The sequence below is a fragment of the Enhydra lutris genome, unplaced genomic scaffold (genome assembly GCF_002288905.1).
Source record: "Enhydra lutris kenyoni isolate GAN:26980312 unplaced genomic scaffold, ASM228890v2 scaffoldscaffold38, whole genome shotgun sequence".
In the NCBI taxonomy this organism is placed as follows: Eukaryota; Metazoa; Chordata; class Mammalia; order Carnivora; family Mustelidae; genus Enhydra; species Enhydra lutris.
In genome coordinates, this window is record NW_019154122.1 from 19,720,283 (window position 1) to 19,731,238 (window position 10,956).

A 10,956-nucleotide genomic window follows, 5' to 3' on the forward strand; every position below is an offset into this window, starting at 1 on the left:
CGTCCTTCGCAGCTGCTGGCTGACCTGAAGCCAAAGGCACTGCGGCCAGCGCAAGACTCTGGCCCTGATGTCGGCCGAGCCCTGGCCAACAGCCCTCCTTGTTTCCTGGGCCATCTTTCTCCCCAGGGTCACCCCAGAGGCCCGTCCAATGTGTCTTCAAACCTCTGAGCCCTCTGCCCTGGGGCCTGGACGCTGCCAGGGGAGGACAGGGAGCCGTCCCATGTTCAGCCCCACTGAGTTCCCCGTGTTCTGGGTGGGACTCAGCAGTGGACAAAACAACGTGAGCCGCGCCCTCAACGCAGGCGGCAAACCTGCACCCTTGATCTGGGGACAGTGGTCACCAGGATAGTGTGGAGGCTGCGGAGAAGTGCTAGGGGACCTGGTAGAGGGGGCAGGGTCGGGGCAGGGGAGGGGGCAGATCCTGCACCCGAGGCCGCCTCCCCACACCTCCCAGCTCTTCCCTCAGCCAGGACACCCTCCCCTCACCTGGCCGCTGCACACCTGCCGTGGGCTGAGAGATGGCCAGACTCATCGTCTCTTTGCTTCTACACCAGCCCTAAGCACACTCTCCAGCCCCTCACCCCCTGTCTGCTGAAAACCCTCATACTGTCTCCGCCCCAGGCCCTGTGTGACCCCAGGCCTGGGCCTCGAGCTATGGCCCTGCCCAGTGTCTGCTGTCCCCCTCCACGCCCCCGCCCCGTCCCCACCTGGCCCTGCTGTCGGATCCCCTTCTCCACGTACCACCCGCCTCTGGTTACTGCCTGGCCTCCGTGAGGGGCCGTCTGCTAACAGGAACAGGGTGACTCGTGTGAGCGGGAAGAACTGATAATGCAGAAATGTGGTGAGCGGCCTAGGGCCCTGGAAAACACAGCAGATAAAGATCGCCGCTCCCCTGGCTGCCCAGCTCTAGAGGCTCTCCTCGTCCGCGTAGCCTGTGGCTGGGTTGGGGGGGTGCTTCCGGAGGGGCTGGGACAAGAAAGCAGACGCAGGCACTGACACTGGGCTGACGTCACTCCTGCCTTTCGAGGGCCCTTGCTCAGAAGCCGCTATCTCTGTGGGCATTGAACGTGGGCTGTTTGCTTTCTGTGCAGCTGTGGGCGGCAGCCACGGAGGAATATTCCTCTCCCGCCCGCCCACGGGCCCTTCCCGTGGACTTTTTCTGCACGGAGCTCCTCCCGCCCAGCTCACCTTCACTCCTCCCCACTGTTTCCAGAAGCTTCTAACTCTGTCCCTGCTTCCAGAAGGACCAGCTGACACACAGCACAGCCTGACAAGCATCATTTGTAGGGTATCGATCATGTTTTCCTGGGCCACAGTATATCACGAACTTATCAGAATTGGGGTGACCCTGTACTGCCCCAGACCTGACCCCTCAGGTCTTTGAAGTGAGCAGCGGATGAAGGTCTAGAACTGCGGGTTCTGTGCGTGGATTCCCGCTCTGTCTCCGCGCTCAGACCCATCTCCTGGAGTGGGAGACCTCTGGGTTCCTTGGAGCCTCGGGCAGCTGGAGCTACAGCCCACCGGAGAGCCCCCTCCCTTCCCTGCACCACCAGGTTTGCCTCTCTGCGGAGGGGCCGTGCATCCTGGGACTTGGAGAGCTGAGTCACCCATGGCTAATTCCTGTCAATTCCCTCAGGAAAGGAACAGCTGCCCATCAGGCCAGGTGGCAGCTGTAGGCCTCAAAGACCAGCACCTCCAGCCCAGAGCCGTAAGCATTCTCCCACTCCTGAGACCCAGGCCCCAGGGAGGCGTACCGGAGGCGGCAGGGCCCCAGAAGCCCTTTGTGCTGCACGGGGAAGCTGAGGCTGCGGGAGATGGACAGTCTCACGGTGAGCTGGAGGCACAGAAAATTGGGTCAGGGGCTGGCCCTCCACTGCCCCAGGATGACCAGATTCGTCCAGAGAGGTCTGGGTGGGAACCAGCCCAGCAGTCTGTGCTGGGACCTGAGCAGACCACCTGGAGGTTTAGTCAATGCCTGGACCTCTCCTTACTAGCGACCTATCCCGAGATCCGAGGAGGTCCTTGGGTTGGGAGGTGAGGGGTGGCTCCTGAGAGCTCTAAGCTGGAGTGTGTGTGTGTGTGTGTGTGACCTGGAGCCTGGTCAGACCTTGTTGGCTAAGTGAGGGGGCGTGTCCTGATCCCCAGAAAGTAAGGGGGGCATTGTCCCCATCCCTGGAAAATGGGGGGCCCCTTGGTGGGGGGGTAGGACCATGATGCTCTGGGGTCTATAGGGTTCGCAGAGGACGAGGAGTTAGAGATCTTTAAAGCCCTTGGGGCTCTCCTGAGGAAGTTGGGGCAGGGGTAAGGGACACAGCCAGACACCGAGGGGGCACAGCGAGGGAAGCGTCCCCAGCCAGACTGTCCTCCCGGGGGTCCCTGCACCAGCACACCCGTGGGCACTACCCACCGCAGGGTGCCGTCTGCACTTAGCACGCGCAGTGCCCACCCTTCCTGTAGGCGTCCCTCCCTTCACACCTGATGGGCTGCAAGTTTAGAACAGAAAACATTTCTGACCCGCTCCCTTCCAGTCCAGCCCTATGTCGCGGGGGGGGGGGGGGGGTGGGAGTGAGTGTTCGGTGTCCCCCTCCCCCCCCAAACATTTGGGGGCATATTCAGTTTCCGGGTAGGAATTCCTGGACCAGAGGGCAGGGACACTTAGGAACCCCCAGGTTACCCCCCTGCGCCGGCTGCACTCGAGTCTCCTGGAGGCCCCCCACCCCCTGTGGTTGTGCTCTGCAGCGCGAGGAGCCCAGCCCGGCTCCGCTGACGTAAAAAACTATTTTTCTACTGAGAGCAGCTCTGGGTTCACATCCAAGCCTGAGGGGCAGCCGCCCAGATTTCCCGCGTGCCCCTGCCCCCACCGTCCCCCTCCCCGGGGGCCCTTTGTTCCAGCGGCCGCGCGGCTCCGACGGGCTCCAGGGGCCGGGTCTACACGGCTGTGCCTTCTGCGGTTTGGACAAAGCTCCAGCCACACGTCACCGCTGCGGTCACACGGAGCCGGCGCTGCCGACCCCCGGTGCTCCGCCCGCCCGTTGAATCGGGGGGGGTTGCCGGGGGTCACGGGGGTCGGATGGGAACCTTTTCTCCCCCCTCCCGGCATCTGGGCCTGCGGGGCGGGGTCTGGGCGTGCCCGGATGGGGGCGTGGCGGGACCCATCCCCTAAAGTCTACCCGCACCGTCCCGCCCTGGGTGCCATGGAGGCGAGGGGCGCGCGCGCGGCCCTGTGCGGCGTCACGCTACTCTGCGCCCTGGGCCTGGGCCAGCGCCCCGCCGGGGCTCTGAGATGCGGCCCTGAGCGCCTTCTGCGTGGAACCGGGACGGACGCGCGCTGCTGTCGCCGGTGCGCCCCGGGTAAGGCGCGCGGGGAGCCTGTCTCGGAGCGCAGCAGCGCCGCGCCCTCTCCCTGTGCTCAGACCCGGCCTCCACGGCGTGGCGGGCAGATCTTCTGGGTCCGGAGCCCACGGACCCTGGGCAGTGGGTGAGGGGCGTGTAGCAGAGGGGAGCTCAGCTCGGGCCAGGGGCCATGTGGGGAGTCAGGGGTTAGGGGGTGAGAGCCTTCCCCAAGGAGAGTCTTGGGTCCCAAGGCGGAGGAAAGCTGTCCCAGCTCTCACTGAGCGGCTAGGGAGCCCTTGACCTTCACTCAGGCCAGCACAAGTTCTGCCCCACCCCTGCCTCCGACCTGCCTCTATGGGTGAGGGGCAAGGGGCATGTGCCCGCCTGGGGACAAATACTGCAGGGAAAACAGCCCAGAGTGTCACCCTGCTGGAGCCTGGGGGTTGAGAAGGGGGTCTCTGAGGGTCCCAGTCTCAGTGCGGCAGGCGGGGACAGGCAGGAGGAAAGGGGGAGAGGGAGAAGGTCCCCCAGGCGGCCCCCTTGTCCAGCAGGGACATGTTCTGGTCACATGCCAAGTCACAACCACCCTGGGTGGGAGCAGCTTCAAGGCAGTGGGGGACACAGCCAGGCCACATGGGTGCCTGTGGGGGAGGGAGACAGTGGGACCCCACCGGGGTGTTGGCTCCCAGGCAGGAGCCCTCTGACCTCTGGGGCTGCCTAAGGGTGGAGGTGTGGATGGCCCATTCCCTCTGGGGGGCCCTGGTGGGGTGGTGGGGGAAGTCCTGAGGAGGGAGGGGCTTGGCTTAGCTGTTGAGAGGGCTGGCTTTTCTCTGGCTCAGCAGAGCCCTGCCCTAAGGTGGACTGCACGTGTGTGGAGCCGGGGTTCCACTGCGGGGACCCCCAGTGCACCAGCTGCAAGCATCACACCTGCCCGCCGGGCCAGGAGGCGCGGCCCCATGGTGAGTCCGCGGCAGCTGTGGCCTGAGCGGGTTGGGGGTATGACCAAGGCCCAGCCAGAGCTCAGGGCAGTGGGTGTGTGGCGAGCGCCACGAGGGTGTGGAAGGAAGTGCCTGTGTGTGGCGGGTACGTGTGTGGCCTCTGGGCAGGCAGGCTCCGGCAGCTCCATGGCTAAGCCAGGTGGGTGCGGCCGTTGGCTACCTGTCGCCCGGACCCAGACAGGGGTCCTGGCACCCCCGCGGCTGCGGCGAGTCCTTCCTGCTCTTCGCAGGCTTCCGGTGCAGCTCCAGGGCATTCCTCAGGGCTGGTTGGCGGAGTCCTGGGGGTGTCCAGGGGCTGTCTAGCCCAGGCCTCCCTGTACCCTGTATGTCTGTGTGGGGACATGCCTGCCCCTTCTTGCCCTGTCTGGGGGGCAACCTTTTCCTGGAAGAAGCAGCTCAAATTCTCCTGGGGCCTGTTTACCTGCTGGGAGGGGCATGGTGTAGCCTGAGGACCCTCGTGAGGTCGGGTGGGGCACAAGCCTCACCTTCTCTCTCCAGGACCCTCACTGGTCTCTTGCCCTCCCGGCTACTGGACCAAGTGTAAGGCCTGGCCCGATTCTGGCCTGGTTTCTCCTTCCGTCCCTTCTGGGCTCCCTTACCGTCCAGCCTCCAGTGGACAAGCCCCTGCACTCCCCTCCTCTCCCAGATCCCCCAGGGACCTCCACCAGCTCGGGGTCACAGCCTTGGGGTCCCCCAAATCTGCCTCACCCACAGATGGTTGCCCTGGAATGGGGCACACTTGAGCCCTGATTTTGGCCGGGCCTCAGTCTCGCAGGCCTCAGAGACCTGTTGGACCCAGGCCCCAGAGGGGCCCCAGAGGGACCCTGTCTCACTACCCCAGCAAACCCCAGCTGTCTGTCTGTCTCCAGGGAATTTCGATTTCGGCTTTGAGTGTGTTGACTGCGCCACAGGGACCTTCTCTGGAGGCCAGGAGGGTCGCTGCAGACCCTGGTCAGAGTGAGTGCTAGAGGGACCTTCAGGTGGCTGGCCAGTTCCTGAGGGAGGGGCCTCTCCTGTCCTTCCTGGTGACCCACCTCCCACTCGGAGGACAGCAGCCACGTGGACGTCCCGCTTGGGTGGGTGAGGGCTGACCGAGGGCTCTTCTGTGTGTCCCAGCTGTTCCCAGTTTGGGTACCCCCCCATGTTTCCCGGGAACAAGACACACAACGCCGTATGTAGCCCGGGGCTGCCGCCCGCTGAGACGCATGACGCGCTGACCGTCATCCTCCTCTCCGTGACCGCCTGCGTCCTGGTCCTGAGCGCGGCCCAGCTGGGCCTGCACATCTGGCAGCTGAGACGGCCGCGCGCGTGGCCCCCAGGTCTGCTGTGCCCCTGGGGTGGGAGAGGTGGGTGCCTGGCCTGCCCGCTGACCGCAGCCGCCCCGCAGAGACCCAGCTGCTCCTGGAGGCGCCGCCGCCCGCTGAGGACGCCTGCAGCTGCCAGCTCCCTGAGGAGGAACGGGGAGAGCCGCTGTCCGAGGACAAGGGCCTGAGGCACCTGTGGGTGTGAGGCCTGGCTGCCCTCGGCTCCAGCAGACCCAGAGCCAGACCCTCCCAGGACGCGTCCCAGGGCTGGCCCATGGGAACAGGGCTCTGCACTCCACCGTGGGGCCCCAGCTCTGGGCCCGGCCCTGCTCCCCTCGATGGTGGAAGTGGGTGGGGGATGGTGACAGTGACCAGTCCCCCAGACCGTGCAGAAGAGGCAGCAGCTGTGGCCAGACCCCATGGGGCATACAGCCGCAGCCGTGGCTGCTTCCCTCCCTTGCTGGCCCTGTTGGGGTTGTGGTGTCTGTGGGCCCCTGGCTTCCAGGACAGGAGGCGGGCCCAGTGCAGGACTTGGCTGCAGGCAGTGCTCAATAAACACTGGTCCAGCGACTTGAGTGGCCATGTTCTGGGGTGGGAGCGCAGGGAGGCGAGGCCCCTACCAGTACCCCCGCGCCCACCCACCGCCGGCTCCTTCCAGCCAAGGCGGGGCTGAGGGTTGGGCAGAAGTCAGGGCCGTCCTAGTCCTGGCCCAAGCGCTTAGCAGGGCCCTGGAAGGCTTCCTGGAGGAAGGGCAACATGATGGACACGTGTCCTGTGTGCCTTTTTGCTGCCCTGTCCAAACCCCCTTCCCTGGCAGTCCGCTTGGCGCTCTGGGACAGTTGGATTCTGTAATCTGTGCTGGTCACACAGTCTGCTGGCTCCCGGGAGGTGCCTGTCCTTGTGTCATTCTGGCCCCAAGTCCAGGGCGAGGCTGGTTTCTACAGGCAACTCTTCCTGGTCAGGAGGGCAGCCTCTGAGGTCCCTGCCTTTGGCCCCCACCCTCTAGGCCAGACCTGCTGCTCGCCCCCACACCTCCCAAATCGCTGTCGCTTGGGGCATGGTTCTAGGCTCCCGCCCATCACAGGTGAGCAGTGTCCTTCCAGCCTCTGGGCGGAGCTGGCACCTGCAGTTTGATAAGGGCTTCTTGGCACTGCTGTCCAGGGTGTGGAAGGCCGGTGGAGGCTGGTCTGGACAGCAGGCCTGTCAGGTCCCGGAGCTGCAGCTCCCCCACGCCCCCCTTCCCGCCTGCCTGCCTCCCAGGAGGGCCCCTTGACTCACTGGCCCTCACCCCCACTCAGTCCCGTTGGGCTGCAAGGAGGCAGTGGAGAGAGCTGCGTGTGTCATGCTCAGGGGCGTGACCCCCACCCCCTCCCCACCTCGGCGCAGTGTGGCCTCTCCACCCCTGGAACGAGGGGTGCTGACGGTGCCTTCCTGAATTTACTCACATGGGAAACATCCTCTCCGTGCCTGCTGGATCCCAGGCTCCCGGCACGCCCACAGAGCCCATGTTCCAGGTGAGGGTCCAGGTGAATTAGCTAATAAATGAGAAAAACACAGGTCGACTGGCTGGGTCTCAGGGGACCGTGGGAGACACCATGTTGTGTTCCTGGGGGCCCCCAGCAGACTGCTCTGGGACCTGCTGGTCATGCCCCTGGCCCCTCTTCTGTCTCCAGGCTAGGTCTCCGGCCTGCCAACCCCTTGTCCCCCCTGCTTCAGGGGGCCAGCTCTCCTCTGGGCTTCTCTTGTCACCTGGGTCACTTGACGGTCCCCCCCCCCACGGGTGGGGCACATGGATGCTCAGGGCTTCCTGGACCTTCCACAGGGGCTGCCTCAGGCTGCCCCAGGGCAAAGGGCTCCCCAGCCCTGGCTCGGCGGTCCTGGTGGTGGGGGCTGGGTGGGGGTGGGGGCTGGTTGGGGGAGAGTCGGGTCGTCTGCAGTCATAGATCTTCCTAAGAAAACACTCCGGCCTGCACACACCCAGGTCCTGTGGGACCTCTCTGTCGGCTGACTCAGCGTGGAAACTCCCCATGGGGGGGGGTCCCGTGTGGGGTGACAGCACCCCACCGTCAGCACGGGGGCGGCACCGGGCAGGGTGGGAGATTCCAAGGCCCAGGTGGAGAATGGGGCCGAGGCTGGATTCAGTCAGTGGCAAAAGAGGTGGGGGAGGGAGACCTGGCTGGGCAGGGTGGGCAGGAGGGCTCAGGGGAACCCTTGCAGAGGCTGGATAGGTCCCCTACTCTTTACCCCCCCACTGCCCCTCCCACAGACGCCCCCTCTCCTTCAACCCAGCTCCATCTGCCCACCCTGCTCCTGCCCTCCTTGGAGCCCCCAGAACCCCATGATTTGCAAGCTTGTGTTGGCCCCGAGGGCCCCCCAGCTCCATGGACATGGAACAGGGAGGGAGTGCATGTAGAGACTTGGTCTCTGTGATTTATAGAACAACTGTTGGGTGAAGAGGGTCTGTGCACGGGGTGCCTGGGTGGCTCAGTGGGTTAAAGCCTCTGCCTTCGGCTCAGGTCATGATCCCAGGGTCCTGGGATCGAGCCCCACATTGGGTTCTCTGCTCAGCGGGGAGCCTGCTTCCCCCTCTCTCTCTGTCTGCTTCTCTGCCTACTTGTGATCTCTGTCAAATAAATAAAATCTTAAAAAAAAAAGGAGAGAGTCTGTGCGGGGCCCTGGGGGCTCAGGGGCTGGAGAGTCAGGTGGAGACCCCAGGGCCAGGGCGGGCAGAGCCTGCCACTGAGGGTTTTAGGTAGGTGAGGCCTGAGCAAGTCTATCCAGGCTCTGGGGGATGGAACTGTGGGTGAGCGATGGGGAGGGGCAGTGCCTGGGACAGTGGGGGAAGGGTAGGGGACTAGCGCTGAGGTAAGGGGCTGCTGAAAGGCTCCTGTACCCCTCCTACTCAGCCCAGCTTCCTGGAGTGGGGGCAGGTAGGTGCCCGGGCAGACCACCTGTCCTCCTGGGTCACTGAGCCCCAAGAGGGACCCCACCATAAGACTCTGCCCAGGCCTGCTCCAGGCCCCGCTCTGCTTCTCCTGAAACCCCCCACCGCCCAGGACCCACTCTCCAGCTGTTCCGGAAAACCACAGCTCCTCCCCCGGCGGTAGCAGTCCACAGTGTGTTCAACCTCAGATAAGGGCCTGAAGGCCGCCCTTGGTTCCCAGAAGAGCTTCCGGCCACAGCAGCTCCCACGCAGTCCCCAACCCTCACCTTGGTGGGAAAGGCTCCTGCCTCTCCCTTTACTGAGATCTGGACTCAGGCCATGTGGGACCCCCTCAGCAGGACAGAGGGTGGGGACAATGCGAGTTACAACTGCGACAGTCCTGGGGCAGCGTCCGGGAGCCGTCCAGAGGCGGTTGGTCCCCGGCTAACCACCAGGCGCTGGGATGTGCACCCATTGGTAAAACATGTCAATGATGCCAGGCCTGGGCATGCAAGGGCTCTGACCAGGACGCGGGGCCATCACTCTTAGGCCCCCACCTCGTGGTTTCCAGAACATTCCAGAGTGAGCCACTCTTCCTCCAGTGGGGCTGAGCTCGGAGGTCTGAGAGGGACTGGCTCCTGGAGGCGCTAGGCCTGTGTTCCAGTAGGAGGCTGCACTGGGGCGGGCAGACAGCAGTCACGGCCTCCGCCCCCACCTGGCTCAGGGTTCCAGGAAGCTTTGGGAGCTGAGGTGCTTTCCAGAGATGCGGATTCAGGCCCGGGGTGCTCCAGACCCCTTTCTCAGACACACACTCTCTGCAGGAGACAGGCTTCGGGGGTGGGGGGGGGGGGATGTCCTCAGAGACCTTGGGACTCCGTGGGATCTTTGGCGGAAACAGCCCCACAGCTGCTGGGAGGTGGTCAGCTGACCCCGTGGTGTGTCTGCTAGGGGCTGAAGGAAGCCCCAGTGGGCACCAGGGGTAGGGCCCGCGCTGGGTGGTCCTCTGGGTGGAGGATGCAGGGATGGTGGGGGTCCCTGGGGGGTCCCTGGGTGAGAGCAGAAGGCACTGCTTGAACTCCCCACCCACCAGCAGGGCCCCAGGCACACCCCTGGAAGGGGAGGGAGGGAGAGAGAGGAAGGGGTGGGGGGAGAGAGAGAGACTCAGCTTTCAGGGGCCTGTATTTGCCTTGAAAATCGAACTCCCTGCTGCGGAGGCAGGCTGCTCCGAGTCCCTGCGGGCCCTGACCCGTCTTCTGTGCCTGCTGCCTTTCATCTGATGCTGGGATCTACTGCGCACCTCCAAATGCTCCTCCACAGCACCCCAAACTCCATCTCTGGCCTTCCTTCCCCGGCAGTCCTTCTGGCTTTGGCTGGCGAGGGCCCTTCGGGGCCACGAGCGAGGTGGAGCTGGGAGGTCCAGACAGGGGGCAGGGGTGTGCCCATCCCCTCTGGGGCTTTGGACGAACAGCAGTGATTCTTGGGAAACTTCGTTTATTGACATTTGGGCTCTCAAGGGGGTGCCAGGGACCCCAGAGCAGCAGACAGGCCTTTGGGGGAGCCCTAGGAGGGCAGGGCAGGCCATCCCACCACTGGACACTCCTCCCCACACTGCACCCACCCAGCAGGGAGAGCGAGCCTGTCACTGGGGCCTCAGGCCGCTCTGTGAGCGCCAGCCACGTTGATGATGCTCTGGGGATTGGCACCATTGGGCCACATCAGGAGCCATGACTGTGTGTGGGGCAGTGGCCCATGGGGCTTGCAGGGCTGATGGCATGTCAGGAAGGGGTGAGTGAGGCATGTGAGCTGGGACATGGGGCACAGAGGCCCCAGGGGGTGTGTCAGGAAATGAGGAGTGGCCTGGATGCCAGCAGGGAATGTAGCCTGGACCCCAAAGGTTGCGGTGTGCATTTCACAAGGGCCTGGGTGCCCTTGGCTTGCCCAGGAGGCCCCTGCACCCCCACCCCATGGAGGCTGGTCCTCTTCCCTCCCTGGCTTTCAGAGCACAGAGCCAACAGACCCAGCTGCACAGCGGCCCATGGCTGAACTCAGCCAGTCCCAAGGATTGACCACAAGACATGCTGGGAGGGAGCTTAGGGTTCCTGGACCCCAGGCCCATGGTGATGTGTGCTTCTTGACTTTGGTCTGGGGACCCCATATCCTAGGGTGCAACAAAGTGCATTGGGGTGGCAGGGGTCCGGCGGGTGGTCTGGGAGTGATGGGAGAGGCCAGTCCCTGCTCCAGGACTGCCTTCAGGACTTTCCTCTGCCGGGGCGGGGGAAGGGGGGGGGGGCGGGAGCGGGCTCTGATACATGGTGGTGCACAGTGCCCCCTAGTGGTGCCCCCCCAGCAGTGGCTGAACCGCAGACCCCTGTGGACCCCAGGTCCCACCAGCTCTCCA

At 64.7% G+C, this 10,956-nt stretch overlaps 1 protein-coding gene across 3 annotated transcripts; it reads left to right on the top strand.

The window, feature by feature from the left end:
- The first annotated feature begins 3,134 nt into the window (after positions 1-3,134).
- Positions 3,135-7,516, top strand: LOC111154718 (TNF receptor superfamily member 18). Of its 3 annotated transcripts, none has more exons than XM_022514579.1 (6): positions 3,191-3,371; positions 3,849-3,855; positions 4,176-4,292; positions 5,201-5,288; positions 5,448-5,650; positions 5,719-7,516. In XM_022514579.1, exons 1-6 carry the CDS (start codon positions 3,195-3,197, stop codon positions 5,838-5,840), a joined length of 714 nt encoding a protein of 237 aa, XP_022370287.1. In that variant the 5' UTR covers positions 3,191-3,194; the 3' UTR covers positions 5,841-7,516. The 3 variants fall into 3 exon arrangements, with proteins under 3 accessions (XP_022370286.1, XP_022370287.1, XP_022370289.1); XM_022514581.1 differs by having other exon boundaries at positions 5,448-5,637; positions 5,727-7,516; XM_022514578.1 differs by lacking the exon at positions 3,849-3,855 and having other exon boundaries at positions 3,135-3,351; positions 4,173-4,292.
- The last annotated feature ends 3,440 nt before the right edge of the window (positions 7,517-10,956 follow it).

What these genes read in the sequence shown, in the direction of transcription:
- LOC111154718 (XM_022514578.1), top strand. Translation starts at nt 3,135, where the DNA reads ATGGGGGCGTGGCGGGACCCATCCCCTAAAGTCTACCCGCACCGTCCC. An exon ending in CGCTGCAGACCCTGGTCAGA is followed by an intron (nt 5,289 to 5,447) that starts GTGAGTGCTAGA and finishes TGTGTGTCCCAG; the next exon opens with CTGTTCCCAGTTTGGGTACC. An exon ending in GCCGCGCGCGTGGCCCCCAG is followed by an intron (nt 5,651 to 5,718) that starts GTCTGCTGTGCC and finishes GCCGCCCCGCAG; the next exon opens with AGACCCAGCTGCTCCTGGAG.